The sequence below is a fragment of the Ochlerotatus camptorhynchus genome, unplaced genomic scaffold, assembly GCF_037179485.1.
Source record: "Ochlerotatus camptorhynchus isolate MF236.1 unplaced genomic scaffold, CSIRO-AGI_Acam_v1.1 ptg000406l, whole genome shotgun sequence".
In the NCBI taxonomy this organism is placed as follows: domain Eukaryota; kingdom Metazoa; phylum Arthropoda; class Insecta; order Diptera; family Culicidae; genus Ochlerotatus; species Ochlerotatus camptorhynchus.
In genome coordinates, this window is record NW_027040892.1 from 3,922,823 (window position 1) to 3,942,143 (window position 19,321).

At 41.1% G+C, this 19,321-nt stretch overlaps 1 protein-coding gene across 1 annotated transcript in view; it reads right to left on the bottom strand.

Annotated features, from left to right (window-relative positions):
- LOC135710936 (roundabout homolog 1-like) overlaps positions 1-19,321 on the bottom strand; it is a 376,781-nt gene that overhangs the window by 71,575 nt on the left and 285,885 nt on the right. The window contains exon 7 of the mRNA XM_065233660.1: positions 13,744-13,841. Coding sequence (XP_065089732.1) covers positions 13,744-13,841 — 98 coding nt within the window. The remainder of the gene's footprint in view (positions 1-13,743; positions 13,842-19,321) is intronic.

Genomic DNA, 19,321 nt, shown 5'->3' on the forward strand with positions numbered 1-19,321 from the left:
GCCAAATAACAAAAAAAAATGTTGCCTAAGTGTATGTTATGGGCAATGGCTAAAATTCGACCATTTGGGATCTTTTTTTTTCCAAAATGGCGTCTTTGACATGCTTCAATAAATTTTAGCACGAAAACATCACTTCTGATCGAAATTACTTCTGAGACAAAATTGTAGAGAAAATATAGTCTTTCGTGGAAAAATACACACAGTATTTTTGTATTGGTAATAATGAGTAAACTTTTCTAAAAAGTGATAATTATTAAATAATTCAAAATTTACATCATCAAATTTTTAAATTAAAAATTAAAAATCTCATGTAAAAATGCAATCATTTGGAATATTGAAAACCTTGGACACTTGAAAATGTCCAAAAGCGAATAACAACAACTTTTGGACAAGTTTTTAAACATTTTTTGGTCCAATGGTTGAGAGCTTGCAATGGTCTTCTGTGCAAAAATTACTAAAATCCTCAATTTTGGCAAATTTTTTAAATGCCTTAATTTTCCAGTTTTTCAATAGTTTTAATTTTAAATAAATACTATTTAAAACAAGGAAACTTTTTAATTATCTATTCAACACTTTTTCAAATTTTAACTCAAAATCACTAAACAAAATTCTAAGATAGAATTTAATTTTCTAACTGATTTGTCTCATTTTTTTTAAATGACTTTATTTGTTAAGCTCAAATGCAACCAGAATTTTTTTAAACAATACTTTTTAATTAGGGGAAATATTAATGAGTTCTTCTTACTTACTTACTAACCGTTCCCTCAACTCTCTTGTTTTTTTTTTAAATTATTTTTCCTTCAGCAGTGCCAGCTGCTTTGCCTCCCCTTCGTGTTGTATGCGCTCCTTCTCGGTATAGTCCACTAGCCCGAATTTCTAGTAGTAATGCGCGCCGTCCCGATGTTTGAAAACAGGTGGCTGGTGTTTCTCAGCATTGTTCTTGTCGGCATCCGGGAAAGTCAAATCGATCTTCACTATCTCTTATTCCAGCACTTCAATCGCTTCCTCTGCATGCTTATCGATGTCCATTGACGACGCACCTCCAGTCACTTCTTCTTCGTTTCTGTTGTATGTTTTCTTTTTCTTGTTGTTGTTGTTGTACTGGCTGCTTTCCTTCCTTCCGCTTGGGGCAGGAATTTATCCGATGACCCTCCATCTTACAAAGGAATGTGACTATGGCATGACCAAATACTCCCGGAAACCTAGCTCAGTATCAATATCAATATCAGTAGCAGTATAATATCGGGTGCCAATCATTATCCTTCTCTCTCTTTTCACACAACTATTTTTGTGCGAGATGTTGTATAATCGTTTTTTTTTTCTTTTAGTAACGTTCTTGTTTTTTGCAGCGGCACAAGCTGTGTGTGTCTACAGTTTTAGGTTTAACAAAACGTGAATTTTCCCAACCAACAATAACTCATATAGCCGAAAATCGACGGACTGTAACCAACTGGTTACAGGAAACACACATTTTTGTTCCCTTGGTAGAATATGTTCCCCTTCCGATTGAGGAAATGCAGGGAGTTGGAAACCTTCTTTTTTACGTCCATGTAAACTCCCCGTACATCTGTCAGCATATCAAGGCCCAAGGTAGCTGAAAATCTCTAGCGTAATACACACTTTACACCATCGTATTTTCATTTTGAAAACACCATTCTGAAAATTGTGTGGGTTCCAAAATGGCCGAAATTTAGCAAAAAAATGTGAATCATTACCCATAATAACAAACATTTACGCACAGTTTCATGCAAATCGGACAGGCTCGAGCTAAACCGGTTCATCATTTGCAGTGGAAATGCAAAGAGTATTTTCAGATAAAAGATAAATAGCAGCTCAAGTAACATTTTTGGTTTTATGAGGGTTCTGTAGACCATGATTTAGACTTGTAGAATTCTATAAAACCTCAATAAAACTTACAATGTTACTTGGGCTGGTATCGGTCAAATGACAGCTCATGTTTTAAAGAAGAAGTCATCGATGGGAAATCTAGATGAAAATGAGAAAAAGGAAATGAGCCAAATGCAATCAATGGCTTCCATCGTTGATTTCTCACGAATGACACTACACTCCCGCAAACATAACCGCACTACTTTCTAGAGTAAACGTCCTCTACCAGAAGACGCTGTTGGTTTGCCAGAATGTTTCTTAATCTGCGAGAAATCGTTGAACGTCGATGGCCCTTTTCACATGTGCGTCTAGAAATTACATATGATTATTTTCGTTATATTCAAATGGCTTTTTATAGTTTATTTATTTGTCCAGGCTTATTCTCTGTAGCTTTAAGGAGCCAAAATTCAGTATTTGTTTAACAAAATTAGTACAGCGGGGCCAAATTACTGGAAGATTGCTCGAGGTTAGGAGTAACAATTGATAAACAGGAGAATGGAGGGCTATGAACTGAGAACACAAGGTTTGGGGCTGCACTCTGATTTGCGTTTGAGTAAGTGCTTAGGATCTAGAACTAAGCGAACGGAAGGAAAATGAACTGAAACGCATGAGATGGACTATGGTGGAATACCGAAGGGGGCTGACGCTTCTACTTGGAGGAACACGAGAAAACAAGAAACTACTAAATTCTCAAATCGATAAGTTTCAGAAACACATACATTAAATTCATGTATTCGAGATCCCGGCACGCTAAGGCATCTCTAACGGACATCGCGGGTTGTTTTCCTCGAGGGAAGAAACATTTGTCACGGCCTGCGAGGTGCTCAGTTCTTTCATGAATTTTTTGACGTAGGACTACGTTTTTAAGGAAGGGTGCCAATTCAGGGAAATGCAACGAAAATTTGTTATACTTTAAATGCTAATAACTTGGCCAATAATCCGTGGATTTTGATGATTTGTATGTCGATCGATTCACCAGTATTATAATATTTGTGTGGTGTGTCACACATTATAATTGTTGAATATTTAAAACGTTATCAATGAAGAAATATAGGAATATTAAAATTTCCCATGTGTGATCAGGTTGTATCGAACAACCATCTTGTCAGTTCTAGAGTACAGTAGCTTCTGTTTTCAATCCGCGGCGAAAACACATATCCTGAAGCTGCAACGGGTTCAATACCGTTGCCTCCGAATCGCGCTTGGCTGTATGCACTCGACGCATACGATGAGCCTCGAAGTACTCGCGGGTGTTCTCCCACTGACAGATCGTTTCGCGGAACTGTCCTTCCGGTTTCTTATCCGTTGTGAAGTAATGAACCCATTGGTAATAGAAAATTTTGAGAAGCTACTCGACAGAAATCCTCAAACAAGATTCATGAGTTTGTACTATGAGTACATGACGCTGGAGGTTGGTCCTTCTTCATTAATCTCCAATCGTGATTGCTTTCAAGCCTTCTATAGTTCCTCTGTAAATTTTGATCTGACCATGATGCAAGAAATCCATGGAATACCAGATCACCATCGGTCGATGGTTGTTCCCTCAATTTTTGCAATCAAGTACCACCATGTAAGTAACGATAAAAGATTTTTCACAGATGGGTCAACCATAAATGCTTCCACTGGATTTGGTGAATTTAATCAATTTCATAGCGCCTCTTATAAACTGCAGAAACCATGCTCCGTATACGTTGCGGAACTCGCAGCTATATTTTACGCAGTAGAGCGAATTGCCTCACTACCGTCTGACCATTATTTTATTTTTACGGATAGTCTTAGCTCATTGGAGGCTATTCGTTCAATGAGGCCGATGAAGCACTCCTCGTATTTCCTGCCTGAAATACGATCTAAACTGAGTGCTTTATCTAACTGCTCCTATACTATCACCTTAGCTTGGGTCCCATCTCATTGCTCAATTCCGGGTAATGAGAAAGCGGACTCATTGGCTAAGGTGGGCGCTATGGAAGGCGATATTTTTGAGCGACAAATCGCCTTCAACGAATTTTTCTCCATTGCTCGTCAGCAAGTCCTCATCAGTTGGCAACAAAAATGGAATGATGGTGAATTGGGAAGATGGTTACATTCTATTCTCCCACAGGTGTCGAACAAGCCATGGTTCAAAGGGTTGGACATGAGCCGCGACTTTATACGCGTTATATCAAGGCTTATGTCCAATCACTGCTCGTTAGACTCGCATTTCTATCGAATTGGGCTCTCAGGCAGCAATTTATGTGCGTGAGTGGTTATCACGATATCGAGCACGTTGTTTGGTCATGTACCTTACACCGTGTTGCCAGATCTGAGTTATCCATATCCCTCAGGGCCCGAGGAAAACAACCCGCGATACCCGTTAGAGATGTCTTGGCGAGCCGAGATCTCGACTATTTGAATTTAATTTATGTGTTTTTAAAACGGATAGATCTGAGGATTTAGTAGTTAGTGTCATCTTGTATTCTCCCAAGTAGTTAGCTGCCCATCGGTGTACCCCCATGTTTGTCTTTTTCATCAGAGTGTCGCCTAGTTCGAGATCAAGACCTTGTGTTCACAATCCCTACCCTGCCATCCATTTGTTACAATTTGTTACCCCTAACCTCGAGATAGCCGCGAGTAATCGGCCTCCGCTTTACTAACGTTAGTTTTAAGTAATTTTGTTATTTTAACAATGAATATCGGCTCCGCAAAGCTACAGCAAATGAGCCTGGAAAAATAAACGAATTATAAAAAAAAAAAAAAAATCCCATACATTTTCTTCAACCACAAGGTGCTCACCCCTAACACAGTAATCAGAAAGTTGATCCCTAACAACACAAGCCGAAGCCACACAATCATTCGACGTTGCATGTTGGACGGTTCGACCGAACTTGTTCGCTGCAGCGTGGACATCGTAGCATTCCTTGTAGCTCAATACATACACCTCACACCAATGAAAAACAACCAGACGCCGACGCAAATCCATCCAGGGTCCGTGGGTTATCTTTGCCAAACACGTACCTAAAACTCCGTCGAACATCCAGCTCATCGGAGTAATTGTGATCCGTCGATCTCAGAAGAATTTGAACATTGCAATCAGTAGGAATTGTTCAATTTATCAGTCACCAATAAAAATGTAGTGAAAACAAACGGCTTTTTTCAAGGCCACCAATACATTTTTACATAAGAGCTCTAGTTTTGTTAAACTGAACCGTCATCAAAAGTGCAAAACTTGTGTAATAGTGCACGATTAGCTTGTATCGTTTTGATGCGTCCGGCAAGCAAGGAATAAGATTCGTGCGCCAAAGATACCGATAAATGATTTTGACAGAATTTACACCTACCAGAACGTGCTTCGGCCGGAATCCAATTTGCATTCGTGTGAGCGCATGTCCGGTCTTGTGAAAATGCTCCTCAAAAGCACAGTTTTTCAGCTCACTATGTCATCACACCCCATTGTTTCTTGGTTGGATTTTTTTTTATTTGGGGTATTTTTTGGGAACTGTTTTATCCCACACCATTCATATCTTTTTGAACTGTAGAAGGGTTCAAATAAAAAAATATAATATAATAAGACAACAACTGACAGATGGCATCACCACGGAACGCTCACTACAAGGCATCATGGGATCCCTCGTTCTCTCTGATCCAGTCGAGTCAACTTCCTACTCTCACCAAGCATCTATCGCATCCTGGCATCAAAGTCGTTCCAACCCTGTGGTCAGAGATAGGGCATCTTAGGGAATCTTCAGGCGAGTATGCGTGCTGCTTCGGTAATTCTTCTCCTGACGATTGTCTGGCTTTCAGCTCAACACCCACAATCCAAAATGTATCACCAATCCAATTTATTACCAAAATGTACGAGAACTGCAGACGAAGATCGACTCCTTCTTTCTAGCTGCGGATGATTCAGAGTATGATGTTTTCGTATTAACTGAAGCTTGGCTCGACGATTGCATCCTATCTACTCAATTATTTAACGGATCATACACGGAATTCAGAACAGATCGAAGCCTATTGAATAGTCGACAAACTCGGGGCGGCTAATAAGCATTGCTCTTGAGCAGCTTTGGGTTAAAATCATACTTCCCATGTGTGCCGTCAGCGTTGGAGTGCTCTATCAGCCACCAGATCGTAGAGATGATCTGTTTCTCATCCAGCAGCATATTACATCTATCGATTCCATTTTATCGTGCTTGAAGCCTCATGATGTCGCTTTCCAGCTCGGTGACTATAATCACCCTCAATTGCATTGGATACCTTCAGAATATGGAGGTCTCAAAGTAGATTCCAGCAGGTCTCGACTGACGACAACTAGTAGTATGTTGTACGATGCATTCTGCACACAGGTAAATGGCGTTGTGAATTCCAATTCACGGATTCTCGATTTGGTACTCGTTAATGATACTGGGTTACAAAGCTGTTGTGTTTCCGACGCAGCCGAATCACTCGTTGATACTGACACCACACACCCTGCTATTTATGTCACCGTATCTATATCGTAACCGGTGATTCACGAGCCACTTCATAATTCTAACCAGTTTGATTCTCGTCGGGTAGACTACGACCTGCTAAACGATGCACTGTCCTCGATCGATTGGGAATTCCTGGATTCTGAGCTGGATCTGGATGGAATCGTTGGTGTTTTCAACACGGAAATACGTCACGTCATCGAAGCTAACGTGCCTCTTCAACGTCCTCCATTGAAGCCGCCTTGGTCAAACTCCAGCCTTCGCCAATTGAAGCGCCGTAGACGATCTGCGCTTCGGAAGTATAATCGCAATAGGGCTCAACAGTTGAAGCATCGCTTTGTGCTTGCTAGTAACAAGTATGTTTGGTACAATCGTATTCTGTATGCTCGGTACATTGATCGGACGCAAAGGAACTTGTGTGTGCATCCGAAAAATTTCTGGTCGTTTGTTCGTAATAAACGTAAGGAAGATGGATTACCTACATCCATATACTTTGATGAGCGTTCTGCTAGTTCAGCGTCTAGTAAATGTGAGCTATTTTCCGATCACTTCAAGAATGCCCTCTCAAATACATTGACCACGCAAACGCAGATCGACGCTGCCCTCAGTAATACTTCGTCGCACAGCTTTGAACTTGGAATTTTTCAAATTACCAAAGAGCTCGTCCAAAATGCTCTACGTAAGTTAAAAAATTCGGTATCACATGGCCCTGATGGGATTCCTTCAACCGTACTGAAAAAATGTTCAAGTGCCCTGCTGAAACCATTAGTAAAACTATTCAACCTATCGTTTCAAAGGAAAACATTTTCTGCTGGATGGAAAACTTCATTCCTGTCTCCGATTCACAAGAAGGGGGACAAATGGAATGTTGCCAACTACCGGGGAATCACTTCGTTGAGTGCCTGCTCTAAAATTTTTGAACTACATATCCTGTTCTCAGCATGGATTCTTCCCGAAACGATCCGTCACTACAAATCTCACACAGTTTAATTCACTCTGCATACGCTCGATGGACTTTGGTACGCAAGTAGATGCCATGTACACAGATTTCCAAGCTGTATTCGACCGAGTGAACCATGATATCCTACTTGGAAAACTTGATGAACTTGGACTTTCCTCCGACCTAGTAAACTGGTTTAGATCGTACCTGACTGGAAGGTCTGTGAAAGTAAGGATCGGCTCTTCATATTCAAATGATTTTTTCATTCCTTCCGGCGTACCGCAAGGAAGTAATCCAGGCTCGCTTCTCTTCTCGTTATTCATAAATGATGTTTCATTTGTTCTGCCACGCGGACAGTGAATATTGTATGCAGATGACGTTAACTAACTTCACTTGTATTGAAGACTGCTTGGAGCTGCAACGGTTATTGGATTTGTTTGAGGACTGGAGCAAGCGTAATCATCTTGATTTGTGTACAGCCAAATACAACACGATCTCATTTAGTAGAAAGCGTCAACCGTTATCAACTACAAGCTATCTGAACAAACGCATATGAAAACATGTTGTACATAACGCTAGCCAGTTTTCACCAAATACAATCAGTTATAAATGTGTTATAAACTAGTAATTGAGACATGCAATATCGAATTATAACTTCAAGATAACAAGTGTCTGTCAGAAAGGTTGAATACTTCACAAACAACAATACAACGCGTCTAAAACATGATGTTTTAAAAGCAATCAATATATAACTTATTTACAACTGGATTTTTTTTTATTTTTCATTCAAGATGTTGCAAGTGTTGCTTGGGGAAGATGTGTTAGCGAAAAAATAACAAGCAGCTTGGGTTCATCTTTAAGCTTGCTGATGGATTTCACGATCCTCTCTGCCTGAAGCCCCTCTACTGTGCCCTAGTACGCTCTATTTTGGAATCTGCCGTAGTAGTATGGTGTCCATAGACCGCCTGTTGCCTGCGAACAAAGATTGATAATTTTTTCCTGACTGCCGTTGACTCTGACTACGATGTCATAGTTCTTACGGAAACCTGGCTCGATGACTGCATTAATTCATCTCAATTATTTGGCAGTATATTCACGGTATTTCGAAACGACCGAAACCACCAGAATAGTACCAAATCGCGTGGGGGAGGCGTCTTGATTGCGGTATCCAAACGCCTAAGCTCCTGCATCGATCCTGCTCCAGTTTGCACTTCTCTAGAGCAGCTGTGGGTCAAAATAACGACGCCTCGTAGATCAATAAGTATAGGCGCTATGTATCTACCTCCAGACAGGAAATCTGATTCGAGCAGCATTGCAAACCACATCAGTTCGATTGGTACCGTGTTCTCTCGACTAGAACAAAACGACCTAGCTCTGATATTTGGTGACTACAATCAGTCTGGGCTCTCATGGAACGTTCCTGCAAACGATCTTCCTAGCATTGAAATTCTTCGCTCGAACATGCCCGCATCCTGCTATGCTCTCCTTGGTGGTTTCAACCTGCATGGCTGAACGCAAATCAGCTCGATACTGAATGTTGCTATTCAGTATCGAGCTGATTTGCGTTCAGCCATGCAGGTTGAAACCACCAAGGAGAGCACAGCAGGATGCGGGCATGTTCGAGCGAAGAATTTCAATGCTAGGAAGATCGTTTGCAGGAACGTTCCATGAGAGCCCAGACTGATTGTAGTCACCAAATATCAGAGCTAGGTCGTTTTGTTCTAGTCGAGAGAACACGGCACGAGAGTTGCTTCTCGGCTGCTTGATCTCGTTCTGGCGAACGAAGCTGCAGGACTGGAATGTTCTAGCCCCAGAGCCTTTGATTGGCATCAACACCAATCATCCTGCGTTGGAAGTTTCCATCAACATATCTGTTCCTGTTCGCTACGATAGCCCCCCTGTTGATGTACATGAGCTCGACTTTCATAGAGCAGATTTCGTCGCGCTGAGTCACTCGCTTGCCCAGGTAGATTGGCAGTTCCTTGACACGTGTTCATCTATTGATGAAGCCGTCAACTACTTCGCTGAGGTCGTTGACCGGGCAATAACTGATTCTGTCCCATTTAGGAGACCCTCTCCCAAACTCGCATGGTCCAATGCTCAACTACGGAATTTGAAGCGTCTGACATCGAAGTTCCTCCGTAAATACTGTAGTACTCTTAACCCATTCACCAAACGATTATTTTCAACAGCGAGCAACTAATATCGCACATATAACCGCATTCTTTACAGGAGCTACACACGACGTGTGCAGGCTAATTTACGGCTTAATCCAAAGCAGTTCTGGTCATTCGTGAATACCAAACGAAACGAGGAGGGGCTACCAGCCGAAATTCACGTGGGTGATAGAATCGGCAGCAAATGCAATTTTCTGGCAGAACATTTCAAAAGCATTTTCAATGACACTACGGCTTCGTTGTCCCAAGTTGCTGAAGCGGTGAGGGACACTCCCAGTGATGCTTTCAATTTTCCGATTACCTCGGTTACAGTAGACCTCGTCGAATCCGCCATCAAGAAGCTGAAATTTTCTAATGCTGCTGGCCCTGACGGGATCCCCTTAAGCATCCTGAAGCGATGCTGTTCAAAGCTTACAACACCGTTTTCGAAGCTGTTCAATATTTCATTACAGCAGGGGGAGTTCCCTACGCGTTGGAAATCGTCATTCATGTTCCAGATCTACAAGAAAGGAGACAAGAGAAACGTCGAAAATTACCGAGAGATCACATCACTCAGTGCCTGCTCTAAAGTCTTCGAAATCATCATCAACGATGCATTATTCTCTAGCTGCAGAAATTACATTTCTCCTGACCAACACGGTTTTTATCCCAAGAGATCAGTTTCAACAAATCTAGCTCCGTTCATTTCTTTGGAGTATGGAACGTTGTATATACAGATCTTAAGGCTGCATTCGACCGGGTTGACCACTCCATACTGCTAGCTAAACTTGAAAAACTCGGTGTATCCCCGGGTTTAACTCGTTGGTTCAAGTCCTATCTGACCAATCGGCAACTTTGTGTTAGAATCGGATCAGAGCAATCGGAATATTTTACAAACAGCTCTGGTGTTCCTCAAGGTAGCAACTTGGGACCATTGCTATTCTCGATTTTTGTGAATGAGGCCGGATTGATCCTCCCAACTGGTTGCCGATCGTTCTACGCGGATGATGTGAAGATCTATGTGATTGTTCGTAGCTTCGCCGATTGCTTGCGGTTTCAGCACCTAATCGATACTTTCGAAGAGTGGTGCTCAAGAAACTATCGCACGTTGAATGTACAAAAATGTAATATTATCTCATTTCATCGCAAGCTGAAACCAGTGGCATTCAACTATACGATAAATCACTAACTTTTGCAACGTGTGGACAATGTTCGTGACCTAGGAATCACGCTGCGCCTTAACATTCAAGCTTCATTACTCGGGCATCGTTGCGAAAGCTAACAGGCAACTCGGGTTCATTTTCAAGATCGCTGACGAGTTTCGCGATCCTGCCTGTCTAAAAACTCTATACTGCTCTCTAGTGCGATCGATCTTGGAATTCAACTCGGTAGTATGGTGCCCGTATCAAGCAGTTTGGATAGCGAGGATTGAATCTGTTCAAAGGAAATTTGTTCGGTATGCCTTTCGTCACCTTCCTTGGAATGACCCTGTGAACCTTCCGCCGTACGAAGATCGTTGTCAACTCCTGGGTCTTGAAACACTAGAACATAGGCGGACGATTAGTCAGGCCGTGTTCGCAGCGAAAGTACTTATTGGTGACATCGACTCTCCAGGAATCTTGGCTGAAACTGGATTGATCGCTTCAAGGCTGTACAGAAAAAGTTTGTGCGCTTAGCCTGCTTGTGCGCTTAGACACTTACCCTGGAACGACGCACTGAATCTTCCTCCATGTGAACATCGCTGTATGCTGCTGGGAATTGATACCCATAGATCGACTATGCAAGCTGTACTCGTGGCTAAGGTGTTGACCAACGATATTGACGCCCCACATATTCTCGCTGAATTGAATATATATGTTCCAGAACGACCTTTGAGACGACGCAATTTCTTGCATTTAGCTAACCGTCACACTCGTTATGGACAATATGATCCAATCAGATTCATGACACTTCGGCTTAACGAAATCACCAGCAGATTTGACTTCAACAGTTCTGCCACCACTCTGCAACGCCAACTTAATAATAATCAACGATATTTAATCGAACAATAGTGCAATTGGTGAGCATCTGTCCAATAATTAACTAGGAAAATGAATGTGCTACCTATTGTTTTTTTTTTGTTTCATGATTTGCCATCATCTACAAGACATTGGTTCCTGCCATCTGACGAGAGCAAACATAAACCTGTATTTTGACGGCATTTTTTCGTCCTATATTGTTCTACATAACATACTAAGTTTAGAGATATGATATTTTTTCAATTTACTAAAATATCAATTCTCGATTATTTTTTCGAAGGTTTAGAGTTTGATAAAGGAGATGATTAACCTGATTCGTGGTTTCCTCAAAATTGACCTTTGCTCGCTTTCTACTCTCTATATACAATTTTCACATTGCTGTACTTTAACGGAACTATCAACTCTATACTTTCATCTCCTCATCTATTACCCTTTATTTAAGTTTGATATTTGTCGTTAAACAGCTCCAACTATAAGAAAATGTATTAAATTATCACAAACAGTGCTAAAAACTTTACACACTTTATGACTGAAGAATGACGATCTAATTCATAAAACAACTAAAGGAGATGAACACATAAATCAGCAATGCAAAAACCCCAAGTTTTAATTAACATAAGAAAAAGCTTCGATAACTACGAATGCTCGCATGAAAAAAAAAAAACTACTTCAGTGTACATTTTTCCACTCTCACATTGCTCATCAACTTCCGCGGTGCGTTTCCTGGCATAAAGGAAAAAAAAGTCTCAAGCAGATTTGAACTCAACTCCTTTTCCTCCACGCTTTCCTTTGGATTCAACCGCGTATGATTGCATGCAGAGGCGGTAGTTCCTTCTTGCACGGTTCACGAATTTCCCACAATGGATGGGATTAAATGACAATCAAATTATATTTTAATTTAAAACTCCGCACAGTTCTTCGTCCGTCCTCACTTTGCATATCTTTTTTTTTTCATTCTTCTAGGCACTTTATGCATTCAGAGAAATGCCATTTAAGTAGGTACTGTCCGCTCTTTTCCACGGCCTGTCCATTTTCTTTTGTTAACCTTTGACCTGTGCATAATTAATGCCACCATCATCCAACCAGTCAACCATCCGACCGTGCAAGCTTTTTAATGCAGTGCTGCAACCATTCCATCCACTTTCCGCAACGCAAAATTCCAGAATCAAGTTAATTTTTGCGCTCGTCACACAGAGCGTCGGAAAAAATTTATGCACAAGTTGGAGAGTCATCAGATTGAAAGTTGAAAGCACACGCATCGGTACCTTAAAACAAACTCTTCCGCTGCAGCTCGGCTTCCAGCTTAACGCAACGCATCGAGTTAAATAAATTGTTGCTGCTCGGAAAACTTCAGTTTCCGCCGAACCTGCACCCACTCTTTCAGCACTGGGACAAAGTTTTTAATTAATGTATGACACAGACTAACACCGAGTGAGGAAGTTCTTATTCCAGCGTTTTGGAAAAAGTATCCTTCACATTTTGGCTCGTTGGTTTTTTTCCGTTATAATTCGTGGGATGGGATGTTCATGAACCTAAATTGACTTAAGCCCCTGAAATTCCTTACCAATATCATCAAATTCAATCGAAACGTTCAGGTTAGCGTACTGGAAGAGAAATGAGCATCACTCAGCAGCTTTTAAATGAAGCTTTCTTCTTCAGCGAAAACTTGTTCCACGATGAAAGAATTTCCTGTTTACCTTATTCCTCCAAGCATTAGACGAAGTGGCACATCATTCGGGTATTCCCACTACTGTCGCATCAACCAAAATGGGAAATATTTTCAGCTCATGATACGTAGACACTGCACCGCAATGGAAAGACAAAGTTTTCCAAGACATCGTTATAGTCTCTCCCGAGCGTCGTCGTCACCTGAACCTCTATTCAAACCCGTAACTGCCAAACATAACTTTTTCACCTACTCCAAAGTGGGATCCATTCATTCACCTGTCGTGCTGCGAAAGGAAACAACTTTTTACCACACACGCACACACACACACACACATACACACATAAATACATTTGCCCTAAAGCTCAAACTATTTTGTTAACCTTATTTTTAGCGAAAATTGAGGTTCAGTGGTAGCAGTTTCAACTTCAAGCCAGGTTGATATCAACAAGATGAAAGGTTTCAACATCACACCATATATCTACCGTTGGAGCAGCGTTGACGACGCAATTGCTGCAAAATATGATGACAAAGTTTGCGCAGAGTGCAGTAATAAGTCGAACTAATTGAGTTGCAATTTGATGATGGTTCAGAATACACTTTCAAGATGTTTAAAACTCAACAACACACTTACCTCGGAGTTCACATCGCCGTGCACCGTGCACATCAGATCGATGTCGAAGCCTTCGCTCGCGTGCACCCAGGTTTTCTCCACTGTGATGTCCGGCGGAGCTGGTGGAAAGTAAAAGAAAATTTCACCTTTTTTAGTCATGGAACCTCCGATATGATTTGCTAACTCTAATTCAATTGATTGGACGTTAGACTGATGCAAAATTTGTCTTTTTCGCTCCACAGTGCTTAAATGGTTTCAAATCGGGTCCTGATTAGCCTCCCAAAGTTACAACTCATTTGGTTAGAAACAGACTTCGCACAAGCCATTTGAAGTTTACATGTAAATTAATATGGGAAATCTCAACGTTTTGTTCATTGCCTTCTAGTCTTTTTCCATATTGAGCTGCGAAACAGTTCGATAGCCATTCTTATAGAAAATTTTCTCAGCTACAACTTTGCTGAAGATTGTTTCTATGTTAAACGAGACAGGAAAAAGTTATTAATTATTTAAGAGATTGGTAAACTTATGACATGATCAAGCAGCTGCTCTGAAGGCAACACTGTATTTTGCAGTGAGACATAGTAGCCGTGATTTTTGTGTTCTATTCAACGCCCCAGAAACACCAATGTTGCCTGCTGAGCAGTTGATTGAGCATGATTATAAGACATCAGCACATTGAACCATTGATAGCTTTCGATCCTTGCATTTAATCAAAAAGTGGTCTTCAGCAAAGTTGTAGCTGGAAAAATTTCCTACTAGTATATATGAAAACTTTTGAAGCAGACCGATATGGTGAATTATTAGATAGACATGAACGAAAATCTTGGTTTTACCATAGTAATTCCCATACAAACTTTAAATGGTTTGTGCAATCTCAGTTTCTCACCAAATGGGTTCAAATTTTGAGAGGTTAGTCAGGATCCAATTTGAAATCGTTTAAGTATTGTGGAGCGAAAATTTTAAATTTTGCATCACTCTATTGGACGTGTTAAGTGTTTTGCGGCACGGTGTCTTTGGTAGGATAACATAGATATTTAAAAAAAACATCAGTATCGCTGAAACACCCACCAAATGAAATCCCTCTTGCGTTTGAGGCTACCCTAGTAGCACGCTTGTCACAAATCATTTGTCGAAACTTAAATACGACTTATTTCAGTCATAAACAAGTTACTGTAACTTATTGTGATGAAAGTGTGCTACTCGGGTAGTTTCCAAATGATAATTTTTGGACGTGATTTACACTAAAAAAAAGAAAGAAAATAATAAAACTTGTTCTAGACCCCCTATAGAACATTTCCATACTAGTCTCATATGAAAGAGATGACCCTAAGCTTTCGTTTGATGAGTGTATCAGCGATACTGATTTTTTTTTAATAAAGTTTTTCTTCCAAAGACACCGTGCCGAATTTTAATATTTGGTAAAATTGAACAATAAAATAACCAACTAATAATAATAATAACAACAACAACAGCATATGCTTAACGATGGGGAATTTAATAAAAATATTTGATACCTAGGGTTAATGACCCTAATGTCAGCCGGGGAAGGTTACAGGCCCAATAATAAAAATAAAATTTTGGTGCATTTTTATTTTTTATAAAATATTGGGATTAATTACCGTTGCGACTCAAATTTCGGACGATTCAAATTTCGGACACTTTCATTTTTAATTAAATATTACATCCAGTTAGAAACAAAGTAATAATGTTAGATGATCGTGGAGGGCACTAGTCAAAAAAATTTAAAATTTACAAGACATGTGGATCATATTCGACCGAGATAATCAACTTTTAAAAGTGTCCGAAATTCGAGTTTAAGTGTCCGAAATTTGAATCGGCACGGTATCAAAAAATCAAAAAAATCAGTTTCTTCCTTAGATTATTACAAAAAAAAAAAAAATACATGTAAAGATATTTTTGCAAAATCGAAATAAACGATTTTTTTTTGGTTTTTTGAGTCCAACTCTATGCCATGATGACATACAAAACATTTTTTAACACACGAATGTCTTATAGAATATAAGACAAAATGTGATCTTTTTAGATTTTTGATATCTTTTTCCAAAGTTTTAAGAAAAATCGAAACGTATTTTTTTTTCAGAGTGGTAAACTTCCCCTTAATATTGCTGGTATTTCAAAAGCAAAAATTTTGTGATAATATTTCACCAGCGAACAAAAAAATCCTTCTGTTTTGTCCAGATTACGCATTGTTCTAAGAGAAATTGAAAAACAGGAAATGTGCCCAACATTAAGATCAATAAGCCAACATTAGAGCCATTTCTCCTATACAGATTGGAATATCCATGGGAAATAAGTTAATAGGATAATTAAGCTTGTCGAGATCAAAGTGTTTTTAAATCTTATAAGAAATTCCTAAAATTTTAAAGAAAATTATTTGTCAAATTAATCTTTCCTGTCTCAATTCTCAGAAAATATCTTAGGATTTACAATTTTCATTTCAAATTAGGAAGCATGATTTTTCATTGTTCAAAGCAATCTATTTTAATTCATTTTAAATCATCGCCAACAAACCAAAACTATCAAACATTTGACTAGAAGTTCCTGTTCCAAGGTTTTTGTTAGCTTTTAAGTGTCCTTTGTTTTCAATATTCATTTGCAAATTTTGCATTTTGAATAATATTCTCAAAAAAAAGTGTACATTGACATATTTGAGTATTTAATTCTTAAAATAAAAATACTCAAAAATATTTGAAAAAATTAGGTTGAACTTGATTATCTGGGGGTCTGATTATCCTAGCGTTCAATTATCTTGGGCTCGATTATCCCGATAAAATAATTTGAAATAATTTTTGAGCAACCTACTATTGAAAAGAATAGCTAAGAGATGTGATCTGAATTTTTGGGAAGCTGAGGATCTTCAGAATGAAGTCTAAAACAAAAATCGTATGGATTTTTTTTTAATCTCTGTTCACTTGAAGGGCTTTGGAATAATTTCTGAGCAACCTGGTATCTTGAGAAAATATCTGGAAGATATAATTTGAATTGATATACAGTTGAATAGCTTCAGCATCGTTATGAAAATATCAAAAAAATCAAATCTTACCAAAGAACAAGATCACGCTTGATTTTCGTTGACAAAAATCAACGAGCAATCAACTGCTGTTGTTATTGCAAGTTGTGATATTGCACGTCGGAATATCAAGCTAACAAAACTCGCCAGCTGCAAATCTCACCAAACTGTGGGCTACAAAATGGTGAGTGACAATCTGGAAGTAGCGATATACCTAGCTCCGGTCCTCACAAGTTCCTACCTCACGCCTCCACGAGTCATATGATCACAAAAGACTGCCAGCTGAAACATGGACACAGCTGGTTGGCGTAGCTTGGGCAATGTTGTCAATCCGACAATAGCAGAGTGAGGAGGTGCGACGCGAACACTGGCGCGGTAACCATAGCACGGTGATAGAGGAAATGCTTCGCCAACCCGGGCGTCTGTTCACCATGGAGGTGCGGCTCAAACAGCGTCTGACTGGCATCCAGCGGCTGAATAAGAAATGCTCTTCCCCGTAAGCTACACCTAAGAGGGGCGGCGGATAGTAGACCTTAGGCCAACCACCTACTGTCTCTGAAACCTTTACAATTGTTACAGAAACCAACAGAGAAAGACATCGAACTGATTCAACGGCAACGACTTTTAGCGCAAAACAACGGACACGAATTGGATCATGGAATGTATTGACGTTAGCCCAGCAGGGTAAACTGGCACAACTCGCCAACGGGGCACGACGCATGAAGCTAGAATTCCTGGGACTGAGTGAAGTTCGTTGGCCAAACTTTGGAGAACACAAACTGCCGTCGGGACAGGTACTACTATACTCTGGTATTCGAGGTGAAAACGCTCCCCGCCATCGTGGAGTTGGTCTCCTACTTCGCGTCCAGGCAAGTGCTGCGCTCATTAAGTGGGAGCCTGTTAATGAGAGGATAATCGTTGCCAGATTTAGAACACGGGTTCGTAACCTTACCATAATCCAATGTTATGCGCCAACCGATGCTGCCGAGCTACAGGTCAAGGAGAATGCCGTCGTGGATAAGGTTCCAAAGGGTGACATCAAGATCTTCACTGGCGACTTCAATGCGAAGATCGGCTCCGACAACACGGATTATGAGCGTGTCATGGGACGTCATGGTCTCGGCGAAATGAGCGAGAACGGTGAGCTGTTTGCAGAATTTTGTGGCAATAACGACATGGTGATCGGGGGCTCGCTCTTCCCCCATCGGCCAGTGCACAAAGTCACGTGGGTTTCCCGTGATGGACATACCGAAAATCAGATCGACCACATCTGCATCAGCCGAAAATGGAGACGGAGCCTTCTTGATGTCCGGAATAAACGCAGCGCCGACATCGCGTCTGACCATCACCTTCTAATCGGTGAACTCCGCCTACGCATGGCGCGGATCCAGCGACGGGAGGAGAGACTCGGGCGGCGGTTCAACACACGCCGACTTGAAGATCTAGCGGTAAAAAGGTTTTTGTTGAAGAACGTTTGGACGTTCCAGAAGGTGGCAGCGTAGAAGAAAAATGGACGGCCATCAAGAATGTCTTTATACAAACAAGCGAGAACAACTTGGGTGAGCTGCGCACCCAGAGGAAAGAGTGGATCACAGATGAAACCTGGCGGAAGATTGAGGAGCGTAGAGAAGCAAAAGCCGCGATAGAGCGGGCGAGAACCAGAGGAGCCAAGAACGAAGCCCGTCAACGGTACTCGGCTCTAGAGAAGGAAGTCAAGCGCTCTTGCAGACGGGACAAGCGAGCGTGGGTGAACTCCTTAAAGGGGAGAAAGCCGCAAACACTGGCGATATACGCCTCCTCTACGATATCTCACGACGCCTGAGTGGAGCAAGGATGAACCCGAGGATGCCAGTGAAGGACACGACTGGACAATTGCTTACCGACCCCACTGACCAGCTGAAACACTTGTTTGAGCACTTCGAACAACTTCTTCAAGTTTCGACGACCAACCAGCCATCAACATCTTAGCATGTTCCGCCTAGGGTGTGGCGCATTACTCGCGTCAATTCCAAAACCCCATCACTGCCGGAGATTGAAGCAGCTATCCGAAGCATGACATACAACAAGGCTCCAGGGGTCGATCGCATATCAGCAGAGATGCTCAAAGCTGACCCCATGCTATTCGCACAAATGTTGCATCAACTATTCTGTAATATCTGAGCCACCGCGACTTTTCCGGCCGACTGGATGCTGGGCATCTTAGTGAAGGTCCCAAAGAAGGGGGATCTGATCTGTTCTCAAAGTTCTGTGCAAAGTTATCCTGAATCGGATACAGGAGAAGATCGACGCGACTCTCCGACGGCAGCAGGCAGGATTCCGTGCAGGAAGATCCTGTGTGGACCATATTGTCGCGCTCCGCATCATCCTGGAGCAGGTCAATGAATTCCAAGAGTCCCTTTATTTGGTATTCATTGACTACGAAAAAGCTTTCGACCGTCTCAATCACGAGAATCTGTGGGGCGCCCTGAGACGCAAGGGAGTCCCGGATAAAAGCATCAACCTCATCGAAGCACAGTATGAAGCTTTCACGTGCAGAGTTCTGCATAACGGAGCCTTGTCCGACCCTAT